Raw genomic sequence first — 14,831 nt, forward strand, 5'->3', positions numbered from 1 at the left:
GCTCTTACTATTTCATACTTTTCTGAACCCATAACTTGTTTTTTTGTTTCGTTTTGTTTTTTTCTTCTCTCTGAACCAAGAAGCTCATCATTCACTATCTTCTGTTATCTGGGTCCCCAGACACAGCACTGATAAGCTTCCTGAAAGTAAACATATGGCTGGACGTAAAACCCTCAAACTGGAAAGAACCTTAGACATCGCCTATTCATTTAGATAAAATATTGCATTCTTAAGCAATGGTCCATAAAGCAGAAACGCACTTAGTTTTGCACGACTTTAACCGTTTACAATGGCTTAGAGGGTTCCCAGTTCAAGGACGGGTTGTTTATTCCAGCGAGTAGCAAAATGTCATTTCAAAACTTTTCTGTTTAAAGTTAAAATAAAGTTAGAGTCACACGCATCTGGCATTTAAGTTTGAGAGCAAAACATTATCAATTCCAATCCTCATGCCGGTCCCGCTGCCTAGTGTGTGAATGTGTAAACGTGTGACTATAGACTCCTCCAGCTCGGCGCAGAGAAGCCCCCTCCCTCTCCCTCGCATTGTGTCAGCTAAATTTTACAGTTGGAGCAAAGTCTGTTTCTCCCTTTGTTAAACTCACAACTTTCTCTTCCTCTTGATTATGACCAAAATTACTCGTTATTTCTGCTGTTTGACTCAAAGCTAAACTAGCAGTTTTTTCACAATTTTGTTTTTCTGATTCCCCAGCATTCTTTTTTTTGGGGGGGCCTCACTGATTGGCATTCGGGATCTTATTTCCCTGACCAGGGCTCAAACCCGTGTCCCCTGCATTGGCAGACGAATTCTTAACCACTGCACCACCAGGGAAGCCCCATAAGTTTGTTTTTTATGTCTGTGGGTCTATTTCTAGAAGTTCATTTGTATCATTGGAAAAAAGGGTTTTAGATCGTTGCCTTAATATCAGAAATATTTTATCTGCTCAAATATAAACGTAGTTCACAAAATTTGAAGAAAAATTATTTACAACTTTAAAATTGTATGTAATAAGGAGAATGGGACAATGACATGAAAACGGGCTTTCCCTGGGATGAAATGGCCCACAGAGAGGGGTGGGTGCAGGATAGAGAGTGACGGATTAGGAAGGGAGGGGTGGGACGGCTGGGTTGGAGCCTAGTGACAGGGAGGTTTGTGTGACTACAGGATGCCCAGAGTTGAGAATAGAATTAAAATTTAGGCAGCAGGGAATCACCAGGAGATGAAGAGAGGAGGTGCGTTTTAGAAACCTTTCCCAGTCACACGGTGTACCATCCTCTGGGTTTCCCATGCATGTTTTATCTCTAGGAAGAGTCCCCTGAACCTGGAGATTTGGGACCCATGGAATGGGTCTGCATTTGCTCACCCAACCTCACCAATCCTCTCAGCCCCAAGAGTGTCCAGCCTTATGTCTCATCCAGCTGTGGGTCTAGATGTGATCAATCCAGGTTGCATCATAGCCCCTGAACGAATGTTGTAAGAATTTCTCTCTCTTTCACTGCCTTTGTTGTTTTGTTTTTTTTTTTTGCCTTTGTTTTTTTTTGTAATTTATTTTTATAATGGGGTTTAGCTGATTTTCAATGCTGTGTTTATGCCACTTTACACCCACTTGATTCACTTACAGAGAGATCTCAATAAATACTTTTTAAGATTAAAAAAAAAAAAAAATTTAGGGCAGGGAGCCCCGAGCAAACTCATTGGTAAAGTGAGAAGTTGAGTGAAGTCAATTGATTCTAAGATTCTTTCTTACTCTGAAACTCCTTTATTCTATGAAGGTGTAAATTGACAACAAAAAGAAAATGCGAAAGGATTTAGAAAAAAAAATGGTTTAGGGTGGGCTGGGGCCTTTGGAATAGACTTCAATGAACAGTGTATCTCGGAGAACTCTGACCTTTTTTCCTCAGAAACACGTGGCAATCAGCTCTTTCCACTGATTAAAATTTTGGCACTTAGAGGAAAATTTTACATTAATAGTTCAGCTGCACTGTTCTTATAGGTATTAAATTACACAACACACTTGAGTTTTCAAATTGTTTACCCATACCTAACCTCATCTGATCTTTCCAATCAAGCCCTGAGGGATTAACTAAATGGGTGTTAACCCTGAGGACACTTAAAGGAAGTTAAGTGCTTTGCCCAGAGCTAAATATTTAGTCATAAATTCTAAGACACAGAGCTGAAAAGTCACATCTCCTGGAAACTCTTCTGGTTCTCTTTCTACAGCTTCAAAAAGGTAACAGGGGAGCTTTGTAATGAAAGTAGCTTGAATGTGGACACAAGTGTTTGGGGAAATAGCAGTAAGTGAAGGAGGAGATTCCAACTGACTTGTGATCTTGCCATTGGGTGAAGCAGTTGGGAAGAGGAGGAAATTAAGGTAGATACAAGGTTTGTTTTACAGAAATTAGATATAGTGTATCTCTTTCTGCCCTGCACTCTGCTAGGTTCTATGGACAAGGAAGCAACAGTTTTCTCCCTGGAAAGCTTAGGTAAACAAACTGGACAGACTGAACTTTGAATAAAGTAGTCTAAATACAAGTTAAACTCATGACTGCTGCCTACAGATATGTGAACGACTGGTTTTTAAAACAGATAGAGAGGCAGATTATTTTAATCATTAAAAGCAAAGCTTTTGGTATCAGAAAAACCTACACTTTCATTCTGTTGGGTTTTTAAATTTTTTTTTTATTGAAGTATAGTTGATTTACAATATGTAAGTTTCAGTTACATAGCACAGCCATTCAGTTTTATATATATACATTCTTTTTCAGATTCTTTTCCCTTATAGATTATTACATAATATTGAGTATAGTTCCTTCTGCTATACAGTAGGTCATTGTGCTTTCTGTTTTTGCCATTACTAGCTATGTGGCATCACACAACCAACGTTTACCTCTTTAAGCCTCAGATCTTAAGAATGTATAAGGGTATTGTAACAGCTTTTCATAGAGTCATTATGAGGGTTAATTGAGAAATTGCATAAAAAGCACTAAAACATAGTGTCTGCCACTTAGTATAATCATTCAGTGTTGGCTATTATAATAGATGCCCTAAACTGTGGAAGTTACAAAGAAGAACATGTTCATTTCTGCTTATCGGTATGTCCTTAGCATCACAGAAGTGCCTGGTTTTAGAACATGCAGGAGAACCATTCCTTATAAAACGTTCACGAGGATATTTGAACACAGTCTAAGAAAGAACTTTACTGATTGCTGCTGGTTGACAATGGTAGAGATAGCCCTGGAAGTAGAGGTGAGTCCAGTGAAAAATTAAAGTGATAGCTCAATAAATGTTTATCAGGAATACTGTAGGGATGTTCACAGTCCCTAAGATCCTTTTAACATCAATAGAATCTGTTCACAATAATATGAACAGCATGAAATGAGGCTGTCAGTGCTGTTCAAATAAAAACTCCAACTTTCATATATATACAATAGTTTCAAACTTTAAAACAAAGAGAAAAGGAGCTTTTAGTGTGCTGGCTGTGAACTCTCCTGTCCTTTGCACACATGACACAAAAATTCAGTAGAACTAAAGTGAGTAGTGGTTGGGTTATTTTTGTAAATGGCAATGGGTCTACAATGGTCCAAACACATGTCCTCACCCAGTCTCGTTGTGAGATAAATGATCAGAAAGCAGGCTGTGAAAATCAGAAAGAATTGCTCTGTGAGGAAAAATAATTGGCTCTTATAGGAAAGACAATGTTAGATCCAGCAGCACCACGTCCTGACAAGACTACTTGTGTTAGAAACTTTTACTATTATTCCTGGAAGTACTTTAGCTGTGGCTGGTGTATTTGTTCTTCTCTGACATCTTTATGTAAATGTACTTTCTAGTATTTTTTAAATATTAAAATTTTAATAATATTAAAGTGGTATACAATGTGTATTATATATAATGTATATATATACACAATGTGTGTAATATTAGGTCTAACCCTCTATACTGTTTTAAGAAAAGAGATGGAAAAGGAATAGCAGTCTTGTCTTGGGGGAATCTTACAAAGTCCCTGTCAACCTTACAGAAACTGATGATCTTAAATAATGACAGTCCTAAGAAAAGAATATGAGAAGTGGAAAGAGACAGAAAGAAGGATGCAGAGAAGAGTGGCAAGTGGGGCTTAGACAGAAACTATGTACATTGGGCTCCTTTCTGCTCTTTGGTTATTTGTTCCTATTATTAAAGGAAAAGTCAGAAGGCAATGGGCCATCAATGATGCTTATGGGAGCAGGTTGTAGATATAAAAGTACAGTATTTACAAGGTGGTAAAGAGAAAAAAGAAAATGCTTTCGCTTTTAAAAGGTAAACTCAAGACTTGTTAAATAGAACTTGCAAAACTGGATTTACGTTTGTACATTAAAAGATACATAAACAACATGAGTTGAAGAATGAATTTCAGATAGGTCTCTCATGATGATCTATGTTTGTATTCTAAGGTTTTAGGTTTTTAAGCAATAGTTTGTAAATTGTGAAATAAAGTCACTGTGGATACTAACGATAGTAATAGTCTTATTTCTTTGGAATATTCATTTCCTCTAAATGAGGATAGGATACAAGGCAATTGTAAAGAGAGTTTTATAAACAAATAACATAGTAACTTCTCTAAGTGACCATATTTATTTAGTGTAGAAAGGGAGGTATTATTCATGATTCCTATCTTTTGCTCACATCTGTTTAGTTTCTTCTCTGTAATTTTCTTGCGGTCTTAAAAAAAGCGTATTTTTATTCTTTTAGTTGTCCCTTATATTTTTTGTGAAATGGTGATTATGAAACAAAATAGAAAAACAAATAACAGAAGTAGTTAATATATCTGAAACTTCTGACCAAACCATCAGTTTGTGTGTGTGTGTGTGTGTGTGTGTGTGTGTGTGTGTGTGTGTGTGTGTGTGTGTGTGTGTGTGTGTGTGTGTGTGTGTGTGTGTGTGTGTGTGTGTGTGAGACAACTAATCTTGTTAAAAGGATTCTATAATCCCATCTCAGAAACAAGTTGTACTATCAAAAACGACTGATGGGATGACCATATGTTTTTAGAAAATTAGGCTCTAATGGCTAATCATAGAAGTTCTGATCAAGGAAATAATAATAAAAACAAAAATAAATTTACTCCTATTAACTAGTCTAGAATAAACATCTCTCACTGAAATGTGTCATCTGAGCAAAAGATCGAAGCTTTTAATTTTCATCTTAGGGTTTTAAGCTGAGATATAAAAATAAGTAGGAGAGGGCTTCCCTGGTGGCGCAGTGGTTGAGAGTCCACATATCCCTGGCTCACAGAGACTACTTATTAGTTGGGGGAGACAAATAACAAACACTCAAAAAGTCAGCTAATAAAACTAATATGCAAGTAACGGAAACAGAATAAGTGACACTGTGTAAGTGATGTTTGATTGGAGACTGTTAGGCAGGAGAGAAACCTGAATTGTTTGTGTTGTCTGGTCTTCAGGGAACTCAAGGTCCAGGGAGTCACCTGAGATTTAAAATAGTAGCACAAAGTCCCTGACAATGGAGGGAGGGGAGAGGCATGCAAAGGATTAGCTGAATTAGGAAGTCACATGAGGGGCTTCTGGGCATTCAGAAGTTCCTTGTTAGATTTATCTTTTCCCAGATATCACAAAACTGTACAATCAATATTAGAGCTGCAAGAGAACTTCTAGCACATTCACTTGAGAAATGAATAATCTAAAGGGTTCAACATGCCCAAGTCTGTATTTTAATGGCATTAAGGCGTAGCAGGGCCTTAGGAAAAGTAGAAATATCTGTAAGCTTACCTTTGCTTTTGGGAAAGTGCTGTTCAATTTAACAAAATAAATTCAGACTTTGCCCCTCCTGAGTGTAGCAACACTGTCCATCTTGGGCATCCTTGTTAGACCCAGAACTTAGCACAGTGTCCGGCACAAAAAAGGTGCTCTGTGGAGGCCTGAAGGATTAAAAACAACAGGTCACCATCAGCTGGTGCTTGTACCTCTTTCTGTAACTGAAGGGTAAGCTAAACGACCTAGAACAAGCATCTTCTGTGCTGCTGGCTTTCTCTGACCTGCTTTCAATGATTCTACCCTCTCAACAGGCCCATATTTACATTCTATTATTTCCCATCCACCTTGAGCAATTAAAAACTCCTCTGGTTTAGCTTTTGGCTTACTTTCTGCTTTTTCACCTTAAATTTAACTTTTACTTCAAACACTCGGTAAACAAGCACTTATTCTGTTATCATGGCATTTAGTTCTTTACTGCCTGTTCTGGAACATTGTCTGTGTGGAGACCAAGAGAGGAGGGGGGAGACTGAAAAAACGAACAGGATCACCTTTTCAGGCCTTTAAAGGAATTCCCATCCAACTAGTCTGACCTTGACCCAGCAGATTAAGTGGCCCACACTGTTTCTGCTCTTTAAACACAGCACATAACCGTTATTATTTTGATTTGTTGGAGCCCTTTGCATTACATGATGTGTTCTGTTTGTGGCTGTGGTGTGTGTGGAGTGGGGTAAGGAACATAGACACATTATATTTTCTTTCTTCTTCTTCTTCTTTTTTTAAGATATGTCATATTTTCTGTGTGAGATTCCAACTTGAGTCAGCACTTTAAATTCTTAATTTCAATTACTTTTCTTCGCAATTTACATTAAGTATTAGTATCCCCATTATACGGATTAAGAGATAAAGATTTAGAGAATACCTTGTCTAAGTTCTCACAGGTAACGAGCCTCGGTTGTAGCTGACTTAAGTGTACTGCAAAGATCTCTATCACAGCACATTACTGTCACTGCTGAGCTTGTTGTGGGAGGTGACATAAACATTGTTTTAAAAGTTGCTTTACATAAAAATGATGCCATTCAACCTTTTGCCAGCCACCCGTCCCTCCTGGTTTTCCCACTACGAGTTACTATGACATTTATCTTATTTCGTTGCTGCAATTTGTAGGCAGGCTTTACAGGAAACAGCCCGTAAGGGTGGCCTGAGCTTCTGTTGCTTCTTGCTAAATTAATTATAGGGTTAGAAATGGAGTCGACTGGAGAGAGATTTATTTACCCTGAGCAAATGAAAGCTTTCGGGTTTCACTTTTGTTTGGCAAAAGATGTCCATCGGAAATCCAGGCTCCTTATTTACTATCGGCACTTTGTAAATACAGTTGGGGTGAAAGAGAGCCCTTTATATTGTTTTCATGTCTGTTACAACTTTAATATGTGTGTCCCAAGAAGAACTCGGCCTGCAAAGAAATTCCAAGCCCCGTGCTGCCTGAACTCTGAGCTGGGCTGCGAGGCACATAGGGAAAGTAGGTGTGTATGAGGGCTCATCCTGGACAGAGAAAAGGGAGTAAAGCCCAAAGCCCTCTGACCTGATCCTTGCGACAACTCCTGACATTTTATCATTACAAATTCATTTTTTTAAATCAACCAAGGCCTTTTAAAATGCAAATGCCTAGCAATAAATGTCCAATAATAAAGCTATGTCAACAATATATAAGGCTTTCAGTAAGGAGTGATAAAGTTAACCCCTGTGACACCGCCCTGTTCCCTCATCATCAGCCAATCAGAGAATTACGCACCATCTCCTACCCTGCGACACACGCCCCCCCACCTAGCTTTTAAAAATGCTTTGCTGAAACCCTTCCAGGAGTTCAAGGCTTTTCAGGGCCTGAGCCACCTCGTCTCCTTGCATGACCTTGCAATAAACCTTTCTCTGCTCAAAAAAAAAAAAAAAAAAAAAAACCAAAGTAATAATAATAATAAAATATAAAGCTTTCAGTAAAGCCATAGTCCTCTTGAATTTAGAAAGTCACAGATAATACTGAATTTTGATTTCAAAAATTGTCCAATTTATTCCTGAATTATTTTTCATAATCATACAGAAAATACCTTGGAGGTCATTTTCCAGGTCAATCCTGAGAGCCAAATACAAAGCTATCGAATATGTGCTATTCCTTACCCTTCATACTGTATTCTAATTGACAGTCATTTTTTATTTTTATTTCTTGTTCATTGGATTATGTTACATCAGACATTGACAGCGTTATAAAGATGGGGATACGGTGAGTTTTCAACCCAACATAGACCCGTTGGTTTGTTCTAGATTCCCATTCCTCCCATGTCAAGAGCTGCCACTGGCCTCCCTTCTTTAATTTATTCCCTGATTAAAATTAAAAATTTACTACAAAGCCATGTCCGCATCCTACCACCAACTTCCCTGTGGCCTGACTTTCCAGAAGGGATGGGCATAGAACATGGTGTTATCACTTCTGACAGATTGCTAATCCCTATGCTGGGTTATAACTATGCTTGTCTAAACTTTTATCCATCTTGCAACCACATAAATTACCCCATTCCAACTTCCAACATTTCTTTTTGTGTTTGTAAATTTGTTCATTTTCAATGAGGTAGGGGTAGTGTAAAAAAAAAAAAAGCAAATATCCTTTGAAGGAATGATAGCTGAGTGATCAATCACATTTGGTTTGAATTAACTTTTCAAAACACATTGGAATGTTTTCCTTCTTAAAAGGGATTTTCCTTGGTGGTTTTTAAGATCTCTAAACAATAGGGCTCAGTCTACCTTTGTAGGTAATTCCCCACCTGCCTCTCACCAGGTGAGATCATGTTTACCACTGTATCTCCTGCATCTAGCGCAATGTCTGATGCATAGTTCTAGAAGAATCTGTGGATGAATGAATGAATGAGCTCCACCGGGCCTAGAGCTGTATCAGACACAGAGGTGCCTATGCAGGCTAGTAATCAGCCGTCCTTCAAACGGGTATGTTTTCTAAGACATTATTAATTCCATATTTATTGGGGTGGGGGGCAGTGAGAGAAAGAGAGGAGAGGCAGATTTGTGTCAGCTAAGACTTTTTAAAAAAATATTTATTTATTTATTTATGTGTCTGTGTCGGGTCTTAGTTGTGGCATGCGGGATCTTTAGTTGCGGCATGCTAACTTCTTAGTTGAGGCATGTGGGATCTAATTCCCTGACCAGGGATCAAACCTAGGCCTCCTGCATTGGGAGCGCAGAGTCTTAGCCACCGGACCACCAGGGAAGTCCCTAAGATCTTTTTTATTTCACTTGAAAGTTCTGTTATCCACTTCAGCAGTAGCAGCAAGAGAGCCATGTACATTTGCTTGTGTGTAAGGTCTGAGTACGGACCATATTTCCAAATTATGCCAGAGATACTACATAGCACCTTAAAATTTGGTGCCCATACTATTCCCTCTGCCTAGAATGACTTTCCCTTTTTTGTACCTAGCTGGCCTTTCCAGGATCAGGCCAAATATCTTTTGTTTGTGGAGACTTTCCTCAACAGTTCCAAGTCTGGGGACTTTCCTGGTGGTGCAGTGGATAAGACTCCATGCTCCCAATGCAGGGGGCCCAGGTTTGATCCCTGGTCATGGAACCAGATCCCACACGCATGCCACAACTAAGGAGCCCGCCGGTCGCAACTAAGACCCAGGGCAACCAAATAAAAAAATAAATATTAAAACAAAAAAAAATTCCAAGTCTGCTGCCTCTCCCCAGTAGAAAATTCCCCTCTCTGTTGTTCTATGGCAGGTTGCTCAGACCTTTGTTTTAACACTCATCGTGTTGTATCATAATTTACGTGTGTGTCTCCCTACTTAGAATGAGTGCTTCTGTCAAGTCAGATAACCGGATTACTCATATCTGTGTCCTTTGATCTTAATATTTGTACTTACTTGATAAATGCTTGTTAAATACTTGCACGAATGAATAAATGGAAGGGAGGGGAGGGAGTGGGACAGGAAGGAAGGAGGGAAGGAATGAAGGATGTATCAGTTCAATACCTCCTGTGATGATTAGCTGACAGCAGGGCTTTGAGGCAGTTAGCATTAGTGGGAAGGAGGATGGGAGGCAATATTTCAGAGTTTGGGGGACCAGAGAGTATGCCACTGCCATGGGTGGGAAGTGGGAGAGGCATAGGAGTCAACTTCAGTGACAAAGAAAGGTTACCTGAAGGAGATAAATCTGGTCCTAAAAGTAAGTTTTGTTAACCTCACAATTTTGCCTATCATCTGTCCAACTCAGAAGAAAAATAACAATAATTGCTTAATGCTTAATAATGAAAAAATGCTGTTACAGAAGACAACATAAGTTCTGCCGAGTAGACGGCTACACGTAGATTATTTAACAAAACCCTATTCCAAGATTCTTATAGTGTATAGTCTTGCTTATTCAACATCACTGCCTTGGGAAAAAAATAAGCCCTGTGTAAATAAAGCATGTAGTTTTGTGGGTTTTAATAACTCAACACTATTATTCTAGATAATGTGTTCTCTTAGTTATCTGCTGTATCACATTCCTAACTCCTTTATGCATGTCGATTTTGACAATTATGAATAGGGAAGGTAATAGTCACCATAGAACCTGTGTTCTATAGATAGACATTTAACCACCATTGCTAGTTACTGATCTATAACAGTTATCCTGAATTAGCTCATTTATCATCATCATTTTGTATCTGATGAATACTGTAAAAAAAAAAATGCACTTGGTGACAACCTTCAACAAAAACTGATCTATTTTGTTGCTCTCTAGAGTAATAATTATGTTTTCTGACATTTCTATGTACTATCTTTGGAGATGCTCCAGGAAGAAGATTTCCTACGCATTCACCAATAAAACAATAAGTATGGCAACCTAAATGGTGCAGCACAGGGCTGTTATAGAATTTATGACAGTTTGAGCAATACAAAATCATCATATTGCCCTGTTATCAATGGAAGACATTTTATCTAAGGAATGAAGACTAACACAGCTGACACATTAAAGAAATAGCCCAAGAGGGGAACTTAATTAATTTGCATGTTTGTCAATTGCAGATGTATTAAAATGGGGGAAAAAAAAACATGATTTTTTTTTTAAATCCCTAAGATTTATATGCATTCATATTTAGGCTTCTGAAAAGGTAAATCATTTTAGAAATCGATGTTCATATTCTGAAACTTGCTTGTCAAACCCTGATCTCATTTTATGTTGACATGAAAATATTTTAACAGTAAAAAAAAAGTTAAGTCCTTATATTTTTCAAAATATTTCCTCTAATACGTTGAGAAGTACCAGGAATTTGTTCTCTGCGCCTTTAAATTAAACGGAAAGAATCATATCTTAGTAAAGCTTTCAGGTTGTAGTATTTATAGTTCATCATTAAGGAAAAATTTTACTTAATCACTAAGTAGAAAAGCTAAAATAATTTTCGTATTAAAATACACATACAGTGGAAACTGTTTTGTTTCAGTGCAAACATTACATCTTGGTGAATAATTCCCATTTGAAAAGCTAAAATAATTTTCGTATTAAAATACACATACATTGGCAACTGTTTTGTTTCAGTGCAAACATTACATCTTGGTGAATAATTCCCATTTGAGAGTTTGATTGCGTTTTCCCAGTATGAGGAATAAATGAGACGATTGGCTTGGGGGAGTGGGGAACTAATTAGCGTATCTCATATCAAGCCGTCTATCTATTTTCTTTGCCCTCACAAGGTATTGTGGAGGCATTATCTGGAACTGATTAAACCCCAGGAGAGAAGTGGGGGAAATCATACATTCGGGAGTAGTTCTCCCGGAGAACGCGAGCGCCCTCTAGCTCGTATTTACAAGCAGATACTGGTGACGTAGTTCGGGCCACTTCGCCACCAGGGTGTAGGAGGGAAGGGGCCGGATTTCTCCCGGTAGGAGCACTCTCTGAACCAAAGAAAGAGGCTGGCGACAGGAAGGAAGAACAGATCAAGCGTTTGAATAGCAGCCACAGGACAACCTAAAGCCTGTGAAGAGTTAGGCGCGCGTCGCACACAGTTCCCCCGCGTACCTCCCCCCCACCCCATACACCCGCCGCCTTGTGTCACCTTCCTGTTCGGAAGTCTTAGTAGGTTGCTGGGACAGAACAGGGGGCCCCTGCTCCACCCATCAGGTATCCGGTTGGAAGAAAAGCCAGTCTCAACAACTTGATTCTCTCCGTTAAATGATAAGTTTAGCAGACCGTCCGTCTCCAACGGCTGCACGTTAGTGTCGGGGGAGGAGGGAGCACAGCAGACGATACTTTTCTGTTCCAACCACAAATCATATGGTTGTGCCTCTTCTCTGTTCCACTTAGAGCCCTCTAACTTAAATTCCACGTTCCTCCTGGAATGCGAGCAGAGCCTCTTTGAGAAAATGAACTCTGTGCATGTGTTTTGAATTTTTTCTGGACTGATTTGTGATGATAATCAGTCAAGTTACATTTCTTGTGTGTCTTGCTGGGGGTGTATTAAACCCAGGGCACTGATGACTGTAATTTTCTGGATGATGTTGCAACGAAGAGAATAAATGGCCCAGTGTTGAACTTTGCAGCTTGCTCCCTTCCTGTATGTAAATTGCCTTTTATATAAAGTGGGGTTCATAACAGACTGGGACAGCCGCCTCTGACTCGTGCTCCCTTATCATCTCAGCTTCCAGTCCTATCAGGCACATAGCAGGGAGGCTACTCCAGCCATAACTAAGCTCTACCTCCAGCCTCCAGAAAGGAATCCCCAACCTTCATATCCTAGGCAACCTGAAGAATGAAAGAGGAGGCTATAAAATCCCCTTTGAAAGGTTTGTCTGCTTTTATTAAGATAATTTGGATGAAATGGGTAAAACAAAGATGCTTCAGAGGATTTGGGGTTACTTGGCATGGGGAGGGCACAGGAGGTGAGTCGCTGGAGGTTTCTTAATCTAATGTTTAAAAAACAAACAGGCAGAAATCTTGGTGCAGTTTGGTGTTTCTGGTCATTCTTCAAAAATTTTGCTTTCTCAAAAGGGGAAGGAACCGGGTGGGAGCAGGGCTGGCCTAGGCTAGTGGAAGTGGAGCGTGGGATATGGGGGTACTGGCAATAACAAAGTCATGTTATATGAAGAATCCATGAAAGAGGAAGCAGAAATGGGCCAGTTACTGTGACTTGGAGTTTCCTAAACCTTGCTTTGGGTTGGAGTGTCAGTTTCAGGGAATAGTAAGTGCTTTTTAAAGAGTGGGTGCTGAGCAGAATTTCCCAGCCAGTCTCCAGCAGAGAGGATATGTGTTCTCTTCTGCCAGTTTGAGGCTGCTGTAAAGCACTTGAGGCTACAGATCACGTTAAGACAAATAAGGTGGTTGGTTTGCAAAACAAATTCCTGCCCAGCACCAAAGAAAAACCGCTTCACATGTATTCTTGGTTTGACAGTTAGTAGTTCGGAGTGTGTCAGATCCAGTAGGCAACCTTAAATGGCAAGGCCGTTGGCAGCAAGGGGTCATGGCAGGGCAGGCACCGCAGACATCCCTGACAGGCGCCAGGTACCCGGCCCTGCAAACTTAGTAACTTGCAGCCCTCTCCCCGCTCCTGGCCCAGTCGTTGTGCTCGTGGCTTCCCCGCCGGCGCTGGCGCGAGTCCTCCCACCGGCGGTCAGACTGCAGCTCCCAGGCATCTCCCAGCGGCGGGGTTACTGGAAGGCACCGCACCGCTGCTCTGCAGAGCTTCCCTCCCTCCCTCCCTTACTTTCTGGAGCGGAGGAGGCTCCCGGCTAATCTTTCAGGAGTTAACGAGTCACAAGTTATCTGGGACTTGAGGGAAAAAGATCGAGGTGGTAAACCTGTAAGAAGACTGCGGGGTCAGCCCTGAATTAAACCGGAGGAGGGGTAGGGAAGACGAGCACAAACTAAGAGATTTGAAGACAATGGGATGCGATCTTGCGGAGTTTTCAGGTCGGGGAGCGGGCGAGGGAACCTCGGGAGTCGACGATGGTCTGGGATGCCGACTCCGCACCGCCCCAGGGTCACGCCAGGTCTGTCCCCTAACTTGCCACCTCCTCACGTGTTTTTGGCAAGGCGGGGATTAAAAAGGCAAGGGGGAAAATTACATGCGGAAAAGGACAGAATGTTCCCAAAGATTACTTTAGGGGGAAAAAAAAAGTGAAATGCAGATTTTTTTTTTTTTCCTTTAGTGCAGAGACGAATTTTATTTCCGCCCCCTCCCCTCCACATTCCTGACCTCTCTCCCTCCCCCTTCCCTCTTTCTTTCCTTCCTTCCTCCTCTTCCAAGTTCTGGGATTTTTCAGCCTTGCTTGGCTTGGGCCAAAAGCACAAAAAAGGCGTTTTCGGAAGCGGCTCGGCCGTGCACAAGGGCCATTTGTTTGTTTTGGGACTCGGGGCAGGAAATCTTGCCCGGCCTGAGTCACGGCGGCTCCTTCAAGGAAACGTCAGTGTTCTCTGGTCGCCCTCGCCCGCTGCGCGCCCGGCCGCCGCTGCCCATGGGGGAGATGCAGGGCGCGCGGGCCAGGGCCCGGCTCGAGTCCCTGCTCCGGCCCCGGCACAAAAAGAGGGCTGAGGCGCAGAAACGGAGCGAGTCCTTCTTGCTGACCGGACTGGGTAAGCGCCGCTGCCGGCACGCGGGGGGCTTGTCTCACCAACTCCTCCACTAGTTGCTCGGATTGGGCGAGAGGGGCTGGGTATTTGGGGTAGTACCAAGGATGGAGAGATGGGGAAGGGGTAGGAGGGCGGCGGGAACGCGGGGACGCGGGGACGCGCCGGGCGCTCTGGCCCCAAGCTGGGGCCGGAGATAAGGGCGTGCGGGGCCGCCCTCCCCCGGCGCTGCAGCCCTGCGCCCGACAGATAACCTCAGCTGGCGGTGCGCGGCCGGCCGGCGAGGGCTGCGGAGGCTGCCTTGCGGATTAGGGGAGAGTGTCAGGGTCGGCGCCGGGGCCGGGAGTGAATCCGAGCGGAGAGTTTGAGAAGCCAGGGCGGGCACAGAGCCACCCCGATCGCCTCGCACCGGGCAGAAAGCGCTCTGATTTCCTGATGTGCCGCGACTCTGATTTCCTCGCAGGGCGGAATAAATGAGAAAGGTGGAAAAT

The 14,831-nt window shown here is 41.7% G+C and overlaps 1 protein-coding gene across 2 annotated transcripts in view; it reads left to right on the plus strand.

Annotated features, from left to right (window-relative positions):
- Positions 1–12,370: 12,370 nt before the first annotated feature.
- Positions 12,371–14,831, plus strand: part of LOC112409111 (serine/threonine-protein kinase Sgk1) — an 8,615-nt gene continuing 6,154 nt past the window's right edge. Inside the window, exon 1 of one of the 2 annotated variants that reach the window (XM_024759030.1) lies at positions 12,371–12,560. In XM_024759030.1, coding sequence (XP_024614798.1) covers positions 12,527–12,560 — 34 coding nt within the window. In that variant the 5' untranslated portion in view covers positions 12,371–12,526. Of the gene's footprint in view, positions 12,561–12,591; positions 14,347–14,831 lie in introns of those variants that run through there. The other variant, XM_024759028.1, reaches the window with a different exon arrangement.

The sequence above is a fragment of the Neophocaena asiaeorientalis genome, unplaced genomic scaffold (genome assembly GCF_003031525.2).
Source record: "Neophocaena asiaeorientalis asiaeorientalis breed wild unplaced genomic scaffold, Neophocaena_asiaeorientalis_V1.1 scaffold5, whole genome shotgun sequence".
Taxonomy (NCBI): Eukaryota; Metazoa; Chordata; class Mammalia; order Artiodactyla; family Phocoenidae; genus Neophocaena; species Neophocaena asiaeorientalis.